Source organism: Phascolarctos cinereus, unplaced genomic scaffold, assembly GCF_003287225.1.
Source record: "Phascolarctos cinereus isolate Bilbo 61053 unplaced genomic scaffold, phaCin_HiC Scaffold_1;HRSCAF=81, whole genome shotgun sequence".
NCBI lineage: Eukaryota > Metazoa > Chordata > Mammalia > Diprotodontia > Phascolarctidae > Phascolarctos > Phascolarctos cinereus.
Window position 1 is genome coordinate 171,473,777 of NW_027555514.1, and position 21,355 is coordinate 171,495,131.

Here is a 21,355-nt window from a genome sequence, read left to right on the forward strand (position 1 = left end):
CTACCTTCACAAAACTGTATACAGTCCCTTTTCTATACACATAGCCATCAAACTGGTTCATTCAGTGGCACTGGCCTTGTTATCTCTTGCACATGATACTCCATTCTCTTGACTGTTTTTTTTTTCCAGTGGCTCCTCCCCAGTGCTCTTCCTCCTCACCTAAACCTACTGGTTTCCTTCAAGACTTAGCTCAAATCTCATCTTCTTCAGGGGGTCTTTCCTGGACCCAACCTCTTCCACTAATGCCTTCCCTCTGAGGGTACATTTTATCTATTCTGTATATATCTTGCATGTACATAATTGTATATTGTCTCTCCCATTCAAATGTGAGCTCCCTGAAAGTGGTTCTTCTTTTGTATCCTCAGTGTAGCACAGTGACTGGCACATAGTAAACACTTAAGTAAAATACTTGTTCAATGTGACAAGACATTAGAGTGTAAGCTGAACTCTTAAACATCTTCCCTTACCATGTATTCCCTGCTTGTGACTACCTCCTATTCCCTGATGATCTACGTCTGAACATTCTTTCCAATGATGTCTTTGTAGGAGCTTGTGCCCTAGCTTTATGAGGTAAAATATCTTACCTTTCTTACCATGCTATTTCATTAAATGACTTTTGCTTTTAATTGCATCTTCCAGCAGACTAATAAACTTATTGGAGTTCTTGAGCTGTGGTTTTAAGGGAGTGTGAACCCACAGAATATCATGAACCTTTAAATACTTGAAGACAGTCATCATACCCTCAGAATCTGCTCCAGGCTAAACATCAAGACTATTGGCTCTTTTATTCACAGGTCTTTCTTCTTCATTGATTTCAATTCCATTTTTATAGATATGCATTTTTGTTCCTTAGTTTCTCTCATTGAGATTATTAGCTACTCTGAAAACTCTCTTAATACATCTTGTTTCAATTTGAGAGATTTTCCCTTTATGTTTATTTATTTCATCCTACCCCATTTACTGTTTTGGAGCTTTTTAATCTTTTCTTTTCAGTAAGGTTATCTTTCTTGTAGAGGGGGTGTGTGTGTGTGTGTGTGTGTGTGTGTGTGAGAGAGAGAGAGAGAGAGAGAGAGAGAGAGAGAGAGAGAGAGAGAGAGAGAGAGAGAGAGAGAGAGACAGAGAGAGAGAGACAGAGAGAGAATGAATCTGGTCGTATGCAGCCGGTCTTTTTGAGGTCATGTAGAAGAAAATGGAAGTGGCAGCAGCTTGGTGTAGCATATAAAGTGTTGGGCTTGGAATCAGAGACTGGGGTTCATATCCTAACTCCAATATTTGCTAGATATATAAATGTAAGTCACTGCCTTGGTCAAGTTCCTTGGACTCATCTACAACGTCATAAATGAATGGTGTGTTCCACTCCACAAGTGTTCATACATGGTGAGTTCATTCCACTAGGAAAGTTAAAATCTTTTGTGTATTTGTATAGGGAAGCTGTGCTCAAACACTTGTACTCCATTTTGTTTCTACTCGAGTTTCATGTTTGTATGTTTGCTTTTACAGCGTATTTCCAGACATATGTATGGCTACTTTATTTCATCCCATGGCTTAGAGGTCAAAACCATAATCCATCATAAGAATGTTCACACAAAAAACTTTTATGATTATACATTTTATCAAAAAATTCTGAGAGTACATCGAGGCAAAAGTAAGAATTTAACATGGGCGTTTACAGAGTCTGTTTCAGTTAGGGGATTGGGGTGGATGTGAAAGTTTGGTGTGGGAATGTTCTATCATATCTCTCTTCAATAAAAGTAGTTTTGATAATTCTCTCAGTTATAACTTGGATTATTGTTCCTAAGTAGCTTTGAAGAAATAATTGATTTTCCACTTGTAAGGAAGATATTTTTCAATAAAAGGCAAAAGATGTTTTTCTAGTCATAATGATTATTACTATATTGAGGGAAAAAAATTGTTTGGCTTTGTAATCAAGATATACATCTTTTGTATTTGATGTCCTTTAATTGAGTCACCACTAGGTTTTATTACAACTAAAAAATGTGCAATATATTCCAAGAAACCACCAATAATAAAACCCCAATTAGTCATGGGAATTTATTATATAGGAGAATATCATATTTATCCTTTGTTTTATAGCATTAACAATTCATGATAATCAGAAAATATACATTTTTGAAATGACAGTCAAAAGAAAAGAATAATTACATATAGTACAGATTACAGAACTGTGATTTGTATTTAAGCAAAGCAGCACGAAAAAGCTGTTTTCCTGTATTCACACTTAGTGAACATGGCATTTTCTGTGTAAAGCAGCAGCAACTGAAATCTTCTAATCAAGTACCTTACAATAAAAAAGAGGAATATGAGAAATTATATTTTGGGCGGATACCATATCTGGTTGTAAACCTATTTTAAAATCTTTCCCCTTTCCCTATACATTATATATAGATATATTTATAACACGTATATATTTTATTGCCATTATATCTCTGCTGGTTTAACATACTAAATAGTTATCTGCATTTATTTTGGTTTCTAAAAATATATAAAATGCATTGATACAGCTACTGCAGCTTTCAAGCAATAATTGCATTACCATTGAAAGCTTCATTCTGAAAATGTAAAGCAGTTAATACTGAATAAATAGTGATTGTTTTGTCTTCTCCATTCAGCTGATGGCCTTTATCCAAAATGTTAAAATACTGTAGCAAATAGTATAAACATGCAATGTTTCTTTTTTTTTAAATGGACATAATATAAAAGTAACACTTCTTTGCTATTTTAATACAATATAGGCTATCATAAGCAACTTGGGGGGGGGGAGATATTAAAACCATTTTATTTACATAGGTAATTAAGGCCCAATTATGTAAAGGTAAGGAACACTAGAAATTTGTCCACTGTCCCACTTCCTCTGCACCTTCTGAAATCAAAAGTTTTAGATTATTTCAGATCAATCATAATTCTAAACCTGGAATGATGTTCACATCATTTTATCTAAAGACCATTTGTTCTTATTCACAAAGAAAATTAGCTTTTAAAAAAGGTACCACATTTAGTTGTGAAATGGTCCCAATTTTTGTTCCTTCTTAAACACACTTCTAATTTTACCCCATCAATCCCATTATTCCTTTTGTTAGTCTTTTTTCACTTTAGATTAAAGAATGACTCACATGACCTACTGATTATTAGTATTGATGAACAAGGGATTTGCACGTGCAACTTCTATTAATGCTAACTGAAATTACACATATGTCCCCTGTGCGTTGAAAGGAAAAGCAGATGCTGGTGAACTAAAATCTCTTATAAGCACAACAAAACCACTTAGGCACATGTATTGGCAATTTTCATTGAATGAGGGACACTTGAAGGCAAGTATGCCAATGCTTTTTCAACTTAGTCTTTAATAGAAAGATCTTGCAGTGCCCTCTTTCTGAAAGTTTTAGTAAAACACAAATTTGAAGGCAATCTGTAGTATTAAAATATCGTATAATATTAAATATCCAGATAATATAAAAAATATGTAAACATAAATTCTGTAATCTATGTTATTCAAGTTTGCAAGTTACTCCCCCCCCCCTTTTCAATATAGCCAAAGGTATGGCCATTTTTGTTCATGGCAGATTAAATGATTGGGCTTGGGATCCAAAGTTTTCCAGATTATTTAGGTAGGAAAATGTATTCCTACCACCTCCCTTTTACTTTACATTTAAGCTAAAAAAGGGACCCTCCTTATACTTATGGAGCCATGATGCAGATTTAAATACATGGCTACACTATGCATTATACTTAAGGAATGCTGATGTTTCTGAACATGATAACAAGGAGAAAGCATCTCTTATCCGTTTTCCCAGAAGTATCAGAAATCTTTCGTATTAATGCACATGATTTTACACCATTCAGGTTTCCCTTTTCCTCACAATTCTTTAAACAATTCTATATATTCTTTCACTACACTCAGGATATTTTCAAATTATATTTTGTATTCATCAAGAAGACTTTTCCTTGTGAATAAGAGGTCTCTAAATAAAAAGTAGTAAGGCATATTTTGGGTGTCCATCTTCCAATATTTTTGTTGAAATATAGTCTCCAAATGATGACTTTTAAAATATCCCCAATTTTCTAATTAAAAATAAAAAAGATCTGAATGAAAAGATAATCATGTAAACTAAGTTGTGAAGGCCCAAATAATGTCCAAGTTATTCACAAAAATCTAGTGAATGAACCAATTATTTTCTGCAATAGTGGCAAATAACATATACAAGCATTTTGATTCATTTTGGAGAGGTAGAAGCTAAGGGAAATATTTGACACTTTCCAATTCATTTGGATCACTGAAAATAATTTTGCTTCAAGGATTTAATTTTCCTGGAAAGAATCAACAAATAAAGAACTTATGTATATACAAGGCCTTTTTCACTTTTCTCTTAGGAAGCTTCAATTGTCATGTGTTCATGATATCAAAAAAAATGCAAATATTTTAAAACTTAAGATCCAAACTTCCTTTCACTAACAGACCAAAATCTGCTTCTGTTAATTGTTTTAAAAACAACACTGAAACAAGTTTTTGTTTTCTTGCGGAAAGAGAACAGAGTGCATATTTTCCAGGTTTAAAAAAAATTCTTTTTTAGATTAAAGCTTTATGAAATGCTGGATTTTGGTCATAGGGAATGTAAAAGTGCTAACAAGTAACATACATTAGGGTATTAGTTGTGAATTTCAGGCAGTCATTTATTCTGTGTGTGGGGAGGGGGAGGGAACTATACTGTTTTTGGTTTTTGTTAAGTGGGACATATAAATTGAAACATATGATGTCCTGTCAGAAATACTCTAAAAAATTAAAAACAGGTGCTAAATTCATATCAATTTTCTTCCCTTCGTAGGATCTACTGACCCCCACAGTTCTTCCTTTGTCTTTGCCTAAGTGATTAAGAAGGCACAATGACCCAGCATCTATGTAATCAACTCTATCCAGGAAGTCACATTCATAGTATCTCTTTTAGCTGGCCCTACGTAGGAAGTAGGCTTTCAAAAGGAGGCATCACTGAAAGTCACATTCATTAAAGAGATGATCTTAATCTGTAATTTTATTTTAATAAATCCTAAGGGTTAATGAGAGCAAATAATAAAAAAAAAAGGCCGACAAAAATAACCTACATAAAATCTCAAATCTATTTGGTAAGATAGTCAATAATCACTTTTTTTTTGTCCAACAGGGTCTGAAACAGGGCAGAAACTTAGAAATATACTTTCTATATAACAAAAATATTTCCATCTAGTGCATTCTTCTTCATGTGCTGGAAAATCCTCAAAGAAGGCTAAACTCTTCAGATTTAAAAAATATGAATTGACCAAGCTAATGCCATATTATTCCCCACCAATGTATCTAAAGCAAAGGATGAAACCACTCACACAACACATACAAGGTGATTCTTTTAGCAATAATGCAAAAGGCAGAGCACCCCACAACATTTCTGTCATTGTGAATAAAGGTATGGATGAAGTCTGGACATATGTATACACACATTCAGGTTCACACAATATTTTAAGTAATCAGTCACAAGTTAAGCAACGGCAAAAAAAAATATTAAAAATTAACATTCACACATCCACCAATTCAGTGGAATAAATTAAACTTAAGTCAGTCACATTTTTTTCCTCCATTCTCTTCAGTCACTATTTTATTTAGGTATAAACACAGAATAATACTTTTCCTAATGCTTTTAAAATACTACAAATAAAAATGATAGCTTTGCATTATAGCTGCTGGACAGAAACTTCAACACTGCTGATATTCAGAAACACAATTCCTTTGTTCATCTGCATCAGTGCACTGGGTATGGCTCCAAGTGTTTGCAAGATGGGGGAGAAAACAAAAGATATGGTGGCTTATGAAATACTTCCTCCACACATCATTGGCACTATTCCAAGAGAAGAAAATGGTGTGGTCCCTTGGTACCTTTACTGGTCCTTCCCCAAAGTGGTGGGCATTATTATACATATATGCCTTCAGGATTAAAGCCAGACGAAATTGGATTCTGAAGAATTCGAAGGTTACTGGGGAGCTGCCGAGATGAACCAGGCCGTTTCAAAGACCCAGACTGGAATGCTGTCTCTAAACAAGAAAACAGTCACTAATAAAGTTGAACTATTATTTTAAAATTAAAAATTACTAACTTTCTATCTTTCTATAAAGGACCTAGTGTCCACTTTGCCTATAATGACTAAACAACAATAAAAACACATGCCAAATTAGAAATATAACTTCAATTAAGGGGGAAGGAGAAAAGAAATCAGGCTGTGTAGAGTACATAAGATTCAAATTGGTCAATTATGGTAGTTGATTTATGTCTGAGAAAGTGAAACAAAGAGTTAAATAAGGTTTAGTTAGTGTATATTTCTGCATGTTCTTTCAAGATTACTAATAACAGTGTTAATTTGTAAAAAATTAATAAATTTTAAGTAGCAGTTCAGTAAATTACTACTGAAACTGTGGATAGTTCATTCAAAGCTGATCAAGGCAATAAACCGGGGAGGGGGGGGAATTAAATTATCTCTTCCAGGGAAATTTCCATATTTTACCCCTTTCTATGTCTGCCTGTGAGGCCTCCACTTCGATGGGCTCTGCTGGAAGAACTGTGACCTTTGTTCCCGTCTGCTGAATAAACTGTTGAAGATTGACTTGCCGAAGTTCTTTAGTCAACTGTTCTAGTTCCTGTTCTTTGTCCTAGGTGTAGGTTCAAAAGGAGAGAAAAGTATTAAGATACTTTCTATTCCCAAACCAACTATTTTGTGAAATAACACATTTTCACAGCCACTTGTGAGTGACCATCTATGGAATTAAAATGTTTGGTAGGGGTGGCTAGGAGGCTCAGTGGACGAGCACCAGCCCTGGAGTAAGGAGGACCTGAGGACCTCAGACACTGGACACTTCCTCACTGTGTGAGCCCGGGCAAGTCACTTAACCCTGATTGCCTCACAAAAAAAAAAAAAGTACTGAAAAAAATGGTACTCTGTCATAAAGACAATTTTATTTAGATTGACATTTTTTCTAAGAGGTCATTTTTACACCATAAGAAAGGCAAAAAATACATTTTTGGGCCTGTTACTCATTTCAAATGAAAATACTTCTGTATGGAGTACAAATATAAATTTCTTATTTTTCTATATTTTTGAGTACCAACAATCATTTATCAATATCTTGGTCACTTCCAGGCTCCTTCATAAAGTACAAAGCTTCTAGTAAGATGCTACTGTAGATAAAGATCTATTTCTAACACTTAAAAATGGAAGAAAAAAAACCCCAAACCTGGTAGGTAGCTGAATAGAATGAAACCAAGGACTAATCTATTTCTTAATGTTTAAATATGTAACTAGAAATTGCCTTGTGTAAAATGGTATTCTCACCTGTAACCTTTTGGTGGCTTGTCCTAGAGATCTTTCTACAGCTTTAATGCCATTTTCCAACCTCAGGCTCTGTTGTCCCTGAATATCAATTTCTCCTTTGACCTTACCAATCTTTCCTTTCACTTCTTCTTCATTGACCTGTGCCTCCTGTACTTCCCGATGTAACTTTTCTGCCTCTAGACCACTTTCCATACTATGGATTTGAGCCAAATAGTCCTTTAATTTGCCTTCACATTCTAGGATCCTCTGCCTTATCTCTTGAAGTTGATCCTTCAGCTGTTTTTCATTTTCTTGTTCAATCTGTAATTCATTTTCCCAAAATTCTTCCTCTTCAATTTCAACATCATTTCTTTTGATCTTCTGCTCAAGACGAACAATTTCTTCTTCCAGGTTAGAATTGTACTTTTGTTCCCAGTATCTAATTTCCACATCACTGGACTCAAGCTGCTTCTCAATGGATTGAAGTTTCTCTGTCTGCAGGTGGATCAACTTTTTCAATTCATCTGCTGTTGTCTTACAGTTACTGAGAACCTTTTGCTTAAATTCTGTTTCTTTACCTTTCCCAAAAATGTCCATGAGTCCTTTGGCACCTCCTGTAAATGTCAAAGATTTCCTTTTTGGCTCTCGCCTTTTTATCGATTTGTCATTCTGAGGCCTCAGTTTAGCCAAAGGGGGCAAGCTTTGTCTATATAAAGTTCTCTCAGGTATTCTGGCAACACTGTCTGAAGTTGGCCTCTCACTAAGAGATGGCCCTGTACGACGTAATATTAGTTGCACATCACTGGCATACTGTCCCCATTTGTTTAATGAAATGATTGGATTTTCATGAGGTGCTAAGTGCCTCTCTGTATCTCTCCATTTTTCTATTAGTGTGTATCTTCCGGTTCGACCTAGATAAAAAGAATAATAAGATGTTCAAACTGCATGTACGATATCAGAAATAATCCAACAGAGGGAGCTGTTTGATAATACTATTGTATATTTTATAAGTTGGAATGAATCATAAGTTGAAATATTTAAAAATGATAAACTTTCAAAGGCATATTTAGATTTGTATTTTAATATGCACAACTAAAAACCCCAAAGAACTTCAGTTTTGTTGGTGTGGGTATTCCTTTCCAGATGCAAACCTCAACCATTCTGCAATTTAGTAGGTAATCTGAGAGCTGCTGTGACTGAAAAATTTATCACCCTTCACTCAACCTGGTGATGATCCTCTTTAAACTTGAATAGGAAATAGCCATTTAGTACATCCATGTATACATCATGGCTTTAAAGGTTATGTGCATTAGGGAAAAAAAAAGTTGTGACGTGCTTTTTACAATCACATTAAATATAGATTAAGAGTCTACTACACAAACTTTTGTTCTGTGATTTACTATCTCTACCTAAATAATAGTTGAGGAATTCGGAGAAAGATATGCAGGCTTAGATTAACTGAGGCAGAGTAAAATAAACAGAACCAGGAGGAGAGTACATCCAATAATTCTAAATAATATAAATGAAAACAGCACCAAAAGGCAGCCAACTATAATGACAAGTCTTGGTAGAAGACATTTTATACCTTCCTTTTTTCTGTAGAGAAATGGAGGACCACGTGTGAGGAAGTGTTTGTGAATGTATCAGATGCAGTAGAGGTTGGGGTTTTATTCTACTTTTTGTTATTGTTACTGTTACAAGGGAGGACGATATTGGAAAATGTGGAATAAAAACAAAAGGCATCAATAAAACAATCAACAACTACAATAACTAACTACAGACTGAGAGAGCCTGCTGCCAGACGTGGTGTTCTTCTGGCATAAGATTCAAGAACTCACTGTCACCTCCAAGCCATGATGGAAAACTAGAGGGGTGCTCTAATGGCATGTGTGTGCATGTGCGTGTGTGTGTGTGCATGACCTACACAGAGAGAATTCAACATCAGGACATTGCTTTCTATATACTTTCCTCACTGCACAGAAATTCCATTTTTATATTTAAAGACTGAAACAACTTTCCATTCTTTTGAATCAGAGAAGGAAAGGATAAGATCAATGTTCAGCCTGCGTTTCCTTGTGCAGAAATTATCCAGTCTGGCAAAGTGGACACAATGTCAAACATGGAATCAGGAAGACATGAGTTGCATCTTGCCTGATACTCGTCATGCAACTTCTCTCAGCCTCTGTTTCCTCATCTGCAAAACTGGAATCATAGCTCCCACAGAACTTAACTGAGGACATATGTGAAACACTTGGTAAATCTTCAAGCACCATGATAATGGCACTTATAATTAGTGCACATTTGCAATCTAGAAAGAGAAACATCTCCTTTTCCAGTGCTTGATTCAAGTCAGTCTCTGGTGCTTTGGCTGAGTACAGCTTTCCTGCCTTAGTTTCGTCCCTGCCTAGTTTACTCTTACTGCTCTGGCTTTGGTTTTTAGGCCATCAAGAACCTACAACAATGGCCCCAGTCTGAGTCTCCCAGGCAAAGTAAATATCAATGGATGGTTTCAAAAGTAGCCTGATCTGTATGAAGATAAGGCCTCAAGACACTCTTCCTACCATGTGCCAAGATTACTGGGGTAGTAACTGGCAGAGGTAATGTCAAGTGTCTGAAGCCAGATTTGAACTCCAGTCCTCCATCCACTGCACCACTAGCTAGCCCCAAAGAACAGATTCTAAGCACCACCCTAAAGAGATAGCTACTGAATATCTAGAAAGGGAAACAATGATTAGAAAGAGCCAATGTGACTTCATCAAGAACAGATCTTGGCAGCTAATGTTGTCTCCTTTTTTGTACAGGGTTATTAAACAACCAGAAGAATTCCATAGTTATAGTATACTTAAATTTCAACCAACAGTTCGAAAAAGTCTCTAGTGATATTACAATGCAAAAGTTAGCTGGATGTACACTGTAATTAATGAATAAATATACAACTAGATGGATTCGGAAGTATCTGGATAGCTGGAATCTAAGAGTACTCATAAATGGTTTGATAACACCTTGGAAGCAAGTCAAGTGGAAAGCTCCAAGAATCTGTGCTTGTCCCTAGGCTATTTAATATTTTTCTCAGTGAAGGAAGAGTTAGAGTATTTATCAAATTTGCAGAAGGACACACAGCCGAGACATTAACACACTAAAGGATAAAGCATTGGCGTTGAATTCTTTAAGATGAAATTCAATAGGAATAAATGTAAACTCTTACATTTGAACTAATATATTCAACTTCACAAGTTTAATCAAAGTGCTTTCCATATATTATCTCCAAATCCAGTGTTCTTCACTATGCCCCCTAGTTTCATCTTGCTTATGTGACTTAAGGTGGAAATCTCAGGAAGTTGTTCTATTAAAGAGCCATGGGGTGGAACAGAAGAAAAAACACTGGAAACAGATTTCTACCATTTACTGCCTGTGTGACCTTGGGTGAGTCACTTCACTATTTGACAATTTAGTTTCCTCATATGTAAAATGAGGGCATTGGGCTAGATGTCCTCCAAGCCTTCTGTCATATCTGACGTATCAACAGCTGTGAAAAAGAAAGCAATGGTACACTGCTTTTACGTTAAGTGACTTGCCCAGAGTGTTATGTGTCTGAGGCTGGACTTGAACTCAGGTCCTCCTAACTCTAGGGCTGGTGCTCTAGGTACATTTCTTTTTATAGGTGGTAAGAGACATGTTGGTTTATATAGGACAGAGCTACATAAAACTGTGGAGTTTACTGGCAAAAGCTAATGAACTAAAAGAAACCATTAGTGTAATCAAAGGTGAAGTTTCTGTATTTACCTGAGAAGTCATCATATTTGTGTAACTGCACATGGCAAACCTATATATGTTCCTTTTTGAAGTCTGCCATATTTATTACAATTAATTCTGAATCAGCTTCTAGACATCCCTCCCCCAGATCTAGATGGCAAGTTTATACCAGACAGTGTGGTTCTTTGCTACTCAAGTGCCAGACTCCTACTTCGGGTGATTGGTGCTCATTAATTCTCCCCGGTTTTCTGTTACCTTTTTCACTGCTCCTTTCAATCAAAAGGAAGGGATGATCACAAACTGAATGACCATTAAAAATAATTTTAAAATGCATTTTCAATATTAAAAAATCCTTGTGAGATGGGAAGAAAAATCAGAATACAAAATTTTTGGATTTAGATCAATGTAACGGATCTTAGAAATGAACTACTCAGGGGCAGCTAGGTGGCTCAGTGGACAGAGCTCTGGCTTTGGAGCTGGAAGGACCTGAGTTCAAATCTGGTGTCAGTCACTTGACACATACTAGCTGTGTGACCCTGGGCAAGTCATTTAACCCCGATGGCCTTACCAAAACAGGAAAAAAAAAACTAAGGGGACCCCTAGCATAACTGACTTAAGCTGTGGTATAGGAATGTGATGGGATAACATTGTGCCATGAGGAAATAGATGATTTCAAAAAACTGCCTTACCAAAAAGCAAAAAATAAAAAACAAAAATAAAAAAATTAACTACTCCAAACCTTTCACTTATTTTCCCCCTTTAAAAAAATTAGTCTTTTTTTAACCACAGATATTTCCAAATATATTCTCCCAAATATAACAAATTATGAACAAATGACCAAAGAAACAATACATAACTACATACAACATTCCCATATTGATAGAATCTCATCTCTTTAGTGAAAGAGATGTATGTTTTATTTTTGTTTCTCCAGAACTAATATTCTTGTGTAATGCCCTTTAATGCAGTTTTCATTTTCATCACAATAGCTATATCTATATCTATATCTATCTATCTATCTATCTATCTATCTTAGTAAGATCTTTGAGGGTAAAGGACTACTTCATTTTTGTCGTATCTCCAGAGCCTAGCACAATATCAGACACATAGCAGGCACTTAAGAAATGCTTATGGATTAATTGCTTCTTTTACTCTGCATTTATCTTTGTACAAGTCTTCTCGTTTTTCTGAATTACTCATTTTAAAAGGTTTTTGTAGTATAATAAATGTTCTGCAGCATTCTTTATAATGCAGCTAGCTTGACCATTCTTCAATTCATAAGCACTGACTCCAGTTTTTTGATATTACAAAAACTGCTATTGTGAATTTTTATTTTAAATGGACCTTTCTATCATGAATCTTCTTGAAGAATATATCTAGTCAGTAGTGGAATCCTTGGATCAATGTTAAGAACAATTTACTGAGCTTTTTTCCCCCCACATAGCTAAAAGTTGCTTTCTAGAATGGCTGGACCAATTCACAACTCCAAAAATAAACTAGTTTGCCCATCATCCCTACAGCCCCTTCATCATTGACTGCTTCCTTTTACCATCTTGGCCAATTGGCTATTTCCGAGGTGAAATATCAGGGTTGTTGTCGTTCGTATGTTACTTTAAAAAAAAAAAACTATTGATGAATTGGAGCATTTTATATGGTTAACAATGATTTGCATTTTATTTAATAACCATTCAAATATTGTTATAGTTATCTATAATGCAATACCTCTTAGTATAAATGTGTCAATTTATAACACAGCTTAGATAAGAGATATTTGATAACAATAATTTACCTCAGTTGGCAGCTTCTCTTATCCTAGCTGCTTTGATTTGGTTTGGGTGTGTGGTAATTAGTAATTAAAAGAGTTGACATACCTTTCCCTTATCTTCTCCTAATCTCACATCATTTAGACACTGTCCCCTTACCATATATCTTCCTTTACTCTAGTCACAGGTGAAGAAGTGGCCCTTCTTCGAAGGCCAATGGCTCTACATATATCCTTGATCTCATCTTCCCTAACCCTGACTTCTTCAACAAATTGTCCCCACTATCATCTATTACTTCTTTTATTCTTCAATCTTTCCCTCACTATGTGTTCCTTCTCTGATGTCTACAAACATATCAATGTCTCTCCCAGACTTAAACAGTCCTCACTTGATCCTACCACCCCTACTAGTTATCATCCTAAATCTCTCCTCCCATTATAATCAAACTTCTTGAAAAAGCCATCTATACCCATTATCTCCACTTCCTCACTTCACATTCAATTCTAAAACCTGTTATCTGCTTGTTGTTTGTATGTGTGTGTGTGTGTGTGTGTGTATTTTTTAACCATATATCATCAAACTGAAATTGTCCTCTCTAAAGTTATGAATGATCTTCTAATTGTAAGACTGCCTTTTCTCTCTACTCATACAGCCATATCCCTGAATCAGGCCCTCATTAGCAAGGACTACTACAAGAGCCTTCTAACTGGTCTCCTTGCTTCAAGCCTCCTCCCAACTCCAGTGCATCTCTTACTCAACTGCCAATGCGATTTTTCTGAAGTGTGTGTCTGACCATGTAATCTTCCTGTTCAATGAGTTTTAGTGGCTCACTAATTCCTATCAGATCAAATATGAAGCTCTGTTTGGCATTCAAAGCTTTTCATAATCTGGTCTCTTTCTATCTTTCTAGTCTTTTTATGCTCTGTTTACCTAAATGCATTTTATGATCTAGCTACAAGGCTGATGTCCAGTTTCTTAAATATTACACCTCATCCCTCTTCTCTATGCCTTTGTACTGATTGTGTCCCATGCCTGGAATGTTCACTTATCCTCACTTTTCCTTCTCCTTTTTCCCTCTGGTTTTTTTAAAGACCTAGCTCAAAGTCCATTTTCTGTAGGAAGCCTTTTCTAGTCTCCCCAATTGCTAATGCTTTCTTTTTCAGATTATGCCCCATCTATTCTGTACATCTTTTCTGTATCTAGTTATTTACACATTGTCTCCCCCATTATAATGTACACTCCTTGAAGGCACAACTGTTTTTTCCATTTCTTTCTATCTCTAGCACTTATGAAGGATTAATAAATTCATGTTGACTAATTACACGACGCTTTATGATTTGCAAAGCACTTGAAAAACATTACTTGAAAAAAAATTTTAAAAAAAAGAAAAAGAAAACATGACTTGATTTGAGCTTCACAACAACTCCATGAGGTAGGTATTATTATTTATAATTACCCTCATCTTTATAAATGTGGAAACCAAGGCTTCATTTACTTGCCCATAGTCACATAACTAGTAAATTTAGAAGCAGGCTTTGAGCCCAACTCTTTCTCACTGACCTCTCTATCCTGTGCTTGGTTATACATTCTCTGCTTAATCATAGTTCTGAAATATGCCTCTTTCCATTATCTGCTAATATTTTTTATACAATGACATTTTACGTTAGGCCACACGTCCAGTTAGAGCTTGCTGTGGCATTTGTATAAGAGGTCTAAACCTAATTTTCGTCAAACTGCTTCCCAGTTCTCCCAATTGTTCTAGTTAAAGTTTTCTTCCCTCATGGTTCAAGTTCTTGGAATTCCCACATTATTACAGATGACGAAACAGAATCAGAGAGGAAAAGTGACTGTTCCAAAGTTACAAGATCTGGGATTGGAATCCATGTCTGGAGAATACAAATCCAGACTTCTTTAAACTACAAATATGTACAAATTTTCATGACTTAAATATGGAAAAGATCTAGAGGTAGAAAATTTCAAAGAAGGTTTTTGTTAATAATTTCTTACAGTAATCATATATATTTTACCTCATAATTGTGTATTAATATAGTGATAATCCAAATACTAAAAAATATGGCCAGGATCAGTTCTGAGCTGTTTTCACTCAATGAAAGTGCAGAATTTTTCTCATGACTCATTTTTTAATCGAGTGAAATTTTGTCTTGGCAAAATGGTTCAAGCCAAAAAGTTATTCAAAGATGTGGGAAAAGATAGGACCTAATAGCTGATTCCACTTCCACCTCTTAATTTCCTTAATTATTTGTTGGTAATAATTTACATTTACTATGCAAAGTCATATGGTACTAATGGGCAAGTGTGTCATAATTGATAAATCAAGCTTATTTGACTTTGCATGGCAATTAAATTGTTTTTAACACGGGGGGGGGGGGGGGAGAGAAACGAAGCAGAAAGTATGCCTGGGAAGCTCAATACTTTGCTTTCTCAATACTCTGTTAACCAAAACTCTTTCATGGCTTTTATCTTATTCCTATACTTTTGATAATTCACCCTTTTGTTAGATTAAGAACAAATTTAGCATAGCATCATAGAGTTTGTGTTCTAGTTGAATGCTTAACATAAGATACTAAAAGATACTTAACCTAAGATACTAATTTAAAGGCCAGTTAAAAGTAGGACAATTGTTGGAATTTTATAGAATTGCTATACATACTTCATCTTTTATGTAATTTTATATAAGAATAAGAATATGAACAATTATCACACAGGGTTAAAAGTGGGGGATTTGAAAGGACCTGCATCACTGAAGAGAGGATAAAACTATTTCTATCAAAATAAGAGGCATTTACATAAATATTCAAAAAATCTTAAATCTGCATTTATAGAAGCTGCTTATGCCACTAATTCAAATATTAAAGCTTTATTTACTAATGAACATACTTTTCCACTTTCCATCCTAATTTTCTATTCAGAAATGATTAAATTTCCTGATTACTTCCATGATGTAATCTTTGTTATCTAAATAAAAAAAACGCCTAGTCTTTGCCCAGCCTGAGAAGTTAGTTACATCAAATACTCCAAGTCAGAGATCATTGATTTTTCAAACTATAAGTACTACATAAGAGGGAAATGGAAATTCACTCATTAAATGTGAGCAAGATAATCTAAAGCAAATATGAGAGTCAAAGAACTAGAAGAATGTTAAATCCTTGTCACTGTCAATGAGAAACGAGCTATTCTGATTCATACTATAGAACAGCAATTGCTTGAGCTTTTAATGATTCTTAGGTTAAGGATTATTTCTTTCTTTTCCATTTCTTTACAACCCAACATTCCAGAGCAATACTGCATGACACTGTGGAATGTAAAAACTACCATGACTATATTGTAATGTTTTGTTAAAATTCACTGCACTCTTGTGACACCATGAAAGAATACCAGCCTGGGAATCCCAAGAGCTAGTGGGTGCTACCACAGAGGGTATCTTTCCACTCACCTGCTGTGTGTTGGTGGGCAAGTAAGTCACCCAAACACTCCTGGATCTTACTTAACTGCCTCACCTGCAAAATAGTGGTAGTGAAGTAGGCAAGAAGTAGTGAAAGCTTGAACTAATGTGATGGCTATGTGGACTGGAGGAATTTAGGTAATTCCTATTAGGTCTAATATTAATGGGTCTTGAAAAGACTACAACAGCTACAAAGCAAACAGAACTAAACCTGACTCCTATTTTGTCCTAATGGGAGGTGAATTCTCTAAACAACTTGACTACTATCCTCTGAATATTCTAATTCCATTAGCCTTTGATATATTTGGATATTTTCAATGACTATGTTTAAGTTGTTAAGACACTGAGATGCATGAGTGTTAAGCAGAATATCTCCTACACTGAAAAAAATCAGAATTCTAAACTCTTCCACATCCCAAAGAGTTATTTTTATATCATGAGAATTATTTGTTATTGGTATCAGACAACTTGGGTCTTGGGACCCATTTTTTAAATTTAATTTAAGCAATTAGCATCAGTGAACTTGATAAAAATTAGCTTTTATAACACTTTATTTTACTGCTAATTCAGATTTTGACTTCATTTTTATAGGCTTGTAGAAAGACTTGTAGAAAGTGAGTAATGAGGAGATTCTCCAAACATAATTTCAGTTAACCATAAAAAGCTGAAGACGATTTTTCCCCCATGAGGCAACAAAGTACATTAAAACCCCAGAAAGCATGAGAAAGCTAACTCAAATTGCTTTGCTAGACTTTTTGTGGGGAGACAGCTGTGGTTTTGTTTGACGAATTCATATTCTGCTGCTACTATAGCTAAACATACCCTTTAAAGTGGCTCTTCAATTTAAATTACTTTCCACAGGAAACTGTGGCATGGACTAAAAACATAAAAAGAATTTTGCTTAGGGATTAAAATGATATTTTATGGTCAACAAAACTGTATTTGTGGATAAAAGAGTTGTCTTCCTAGAAAGGAAAAGAATATACATGAAATCAATATTTTCCATATATATAATCATTTCCAAATCATCTGTATAACTAGTCAGATCAATGACTTCTTGGAACAAAATCAAAATCAAGAAAAAAAAACCTCAACATCAAATTTGAAGACTATAAACGAGAAGACATACCTCCCAACTAAGGCTATGCAATCTGACCCAAACAGTTGTGAACACTGAAACAATACAAAATGGATGAAAGAACATACGACAACACTATTACCATTTCCTAAGGACATTTATCATGAATTAATATCAAATTAAATTTAGAATGAATCAGTCAACACAGGAAGAAGACCAAGAGCCTACAAACTGCCTAAGCCAACAATCATGGGATCCAAACAGAGGGATAACAAAAGCCAAGGGCAGCACCAGTTGAAAGTATAGACTCATTTGGAAAACTGAATGGAGGAGGATTGTGGAAGATCACAGTCTGTACCACCTTATAAACAGCAAGAAGCAATGGATGGAAAAGCAAGTTCACAGAACATTTGGTGTAAGAGACTCAACAAAGCCAAATTACTGCAAGTCAGTCAACAAGCATTTATGTGCCAGGTGTGTACTAAGTACTACAGACATAAAAAAAGGTAAAAAAACCATTCCCTGCCCAAGAAGCTTATAAGACCAATGGAGGAGATAACAATAAAATATATACAAGATAAGTTATACACATGATGAATAGAAAATAATTAACAGAGAGAAGGCACTAGAATTAAGGGAAAGCTACCTGTAAAAGAATGCATTTTAACTGGGACTTAAAGGAAGCCAGGGAGGTCAGTAGTTGGAGCAAAGGAGGGACTTGAGTGCCACAGCCAGAGAAAACACCCAGAACTGAAAGACACTGGAGTGTCTTGTTCATAGAACAGTCAAGAGGCCAGCGTAACTGGATCAAAAAGTACATGCCTGGGAATAAAGTATAAGAAGACTGGAAAAGTAGAAGGGAGCTAGAATATGGAGGAATGAATTTGAGTGTACTTTGTATTTGAATGAGTGGGTGTGAATGAGATGGAATCTGCAGTGGTGGAAGGAGTATCCGCAGTACTGAGATCCCAGATCCACTTTAGCATCATCACCATGTTGCTAATAAAATGTTTACAATGAACAGTGAGCACTTGGTCCAGGGCAGCTGTTGCTTAGAACCTATGTCACTCACAGTACCATTCCCTTCAAAGCCATATGCACTTAACATCTACTGGAGAGATTTTGGAAAACTCCAAGATTTTATCTATCATCTTGGAAGATGTGTGCTTCCATCAACAGGGGAATCTCATCTACTCATATTATTGGAATTATTACTCTTGCATGCTGCCAATCAAAAATGCTAATTTCAGGTATGATGGAAACAGAATATAATCATATACATATGTAAGTGTATGAATATCTGTTTACATGTTACTATCTTCTTTTAAAACATTTATATGTGATACTATGAGTGTACATTTTAAGGAACAACGAAAGAAGGGCCCATAACATTATTACTATAAAGAAGTTCTTGGTCTTCAAGTGTACCAACCATAAATGAAAACATTTGCAATAAAAGGGGCAAAACCTTTTAAAAATTCACTTTGAAATTGCATTAGTGGAATCATAACATTTAAATGCCAGAGTCCTGTGACAAAGATTTTGTCATAATCTTTTACATAGAATTAAAATTACATAGCTAGATACACAAAATTGTCCAGAAACTTAAAATTTTAAAAAATCCAAGATTCTCATATAGGAACACTATTATTTCAAAGAAAATTATTACTTAGATAATAAGCTTTTTAGAAGTTTCTTTTTCAGCACAGACATGAAATAGTAAAACAGAATCCTTAACTTATCTGAATAGGCTGCATTTTAAAGTCCTTGGGCAAGACTAATTTCTAAGAACTGAAAACTTCTTAAAATTAATTTCTAAATTTAATTCCTTTCTAAACACTATTTTGCTTATAGGACATTATGTCAAGATAGTTCCATCTGTACTCAAGCCAGCCAGTATCACAACCACTAGGGTTAAAGTCATTAGGGAAGTAGTATGACAGAGACAGAATGATATGGTTGGAAAAGAACTAGGTTGGGAGTCAGAAGACCTGAGTTCAAATCCCATTTACTACTTGTGTGGCCTTATACAAGTCTCTTAATGTTCTTGGGACTCAGTTTTCTCATCTGTAAATGAGAAGGTTGGACTAGATGGCTTCTGAAGTCTTTTATAGACCCTATAAGTCTTAGGTATGAAAACATTTTGAACAGCTTTTTCCAGGGCTGAGCTAGCCCCACAAACCACTGATAAAAAACAATAAAACAACACAACAAAAAACCCCCCGATAAACTTTCAATACTAAGTTAAGGAAGCATTGTTACACATGTAAACTGCTCTGTCACTAACTGAAATGTAGTGCTTTACAATTTAGTCTTTACTACATAACCTGAAGGAAAATGTCCAAGTTATATCCGTAAAGTACTGTGTTACTGAATATGAGTGTGTATCCATAAATTTGCATGTATATTTCTGTATATATGTATGTGTAGATGGGTAGACTTTTAGTTATGTCTTATTTATATATATTTTCTAAATTATTGCAGCACATTTAAAAATATGTGCAACACTTCCAAATAAAAGATTTTAGGAGCTCCTAAGTATCTACATTTTAGATCAAGTGGGGATTATGAGGTTTATAAATTGTTCATGAAGGTTATTAATAGGAACAACAGCCCTAGGACACATTGAAAGAGGAAAAAAAGACTGGTGAGAACATGTGGAGAAACAAGACCTCTCGGGTTAGAATGAGAAAGAATCAGAACAGTTTTACTTGCAGTTGGGAAGAATTGGAGAAAGTGAAATTTGTGCATGCAATGTGTTTCTATGTTTGGGTTTTAATTCTTTTTTTGACCTGATAATGATTTTATTGGTAGATCCACTTTCTGGAGAGGAAACACCTTTTGCTAATGGCACTTAATCTGCAAATTATAGTTTAAAAGAGTATGGGTTCAATGACTTGCCCAAGGTCACACAAAGCAGTATGTGGCAGATGAGACTTACCCGGGTACTCCAGATCTACTCTCTATCCATTATGCTATATTGCCCTAGGGTTATCAATAGATGAAAAGAGCTAATAAGAACAAAGAGATATGGAACATATACATTTAGCTGGCTTATATATTGACCTATATATACTCTAATGACAAATTTTAAAAAAAGTTATACCATATAAAAAAAAAATCTTAAGTCTTAATCCCAGGAATGCAAAAGCTGGGTTACATACCTATTGCTTGAGCTAAGGCTATTACAACCTCTTGGCAAGTTGTGACTTCAGTGACCCCACAAACGATCCTCTGGACTCCATCCACCCATACTTTGAGTTCCATGGTGCAGCCAGCCAATCACACAGGAGCTAGAAACCCAGTCATCTAGTTTTCAGGTCATATCTACAGCCAGCAAAATGAAGACAGGACACAGCATCTGCGGTCAGCTGCAAAAAACAACATAATATAACTTGGAAACAAATATTTTCTGAATTCTTGACCACAAAGAAAAAAAAAAACTTGAGATAGAATGAACATCTAAAATGAAGAAGTTGAAAAAAAAAACACCCTCAAGTTCTCTATGACATAGCTACCATGGCCATCGTCCTGTTTCTTGAATATGACCCTCTATCACCTAATTCTGGGCCGGGGGTGGGGGGATGCTGTCCCCAATGCTCGGATGCTCTTCTTCCTCACCTCTACAGCTTCATTTTCCTGGTTTCCTTCAAGATTTAAATCTCACCTTCTGTAAGAGGCCTTTACTGGTCAGACTCTAAGCTCCTCTCCCACTGGTGCCTTCCTTCTGAAGTTATCTTCCTTCCATTTATTCTGTCTATATCTTGTAACGCATATGGTTGTTTTCCCATTGTTTCCCCCAATAGAATGTGAGTTTCTGGGCAGCAAGAATTATATTTTCACTTTTCTTTGTAAGCACTTAATAAATGAATGCATGTTGATTGATCAGAGAAGAGTCTATCTTATGTAAAAAGGGGCATTTGACTCTGAAATGCACATGTTCCCAGAGCTGCT

The 21,355-nt window shown here is 35.3% G+C and overlaps 1 protein-coding gene across 3 annotated transcripts in view; it reads right to left on the bottom strand.

The window, feature by feature from the left end:
• Window positions 1–1,593: 1,593 nt before the first annotated feature.
• RASSF8 (Ras association domain family member 8) overlaps window positions 1,594–21,355 on the bottom strand; it is a 111,852-nt gene continuing 92,090 nt past the window's right edge. For all 3 annotated transcript variants that reach the window (XM_020965084.2, XM_020965082.2, XM_020965081.2), the window contains 4 exons: window positions 20,566–20,772; window positions 7,366–8,255; window positions 6,541–6,685; window positions 1,594–6,073 (listed from right to left, as the gene is read on the bottom strand). In XM_020965084.2, coding sequence (XP_020820743.1) covers window positions 5,952–6,073; window positions 6,541–6,685; window positions 7,366–8,255; window positions 20,566–20,668 — 1,260 coding nt within the window. In that variant the 5' untranslated portion in view covers window positions 20,669–20,772 and the 3' untranslated portion in view covers window positions 1,594–5,951. The remainder of the gene's footprint in view (window positions 6,074–6,540; window positions 6,686–7,365; window positions 8,256–20,565; window positions 20,773–21,355) is intronic.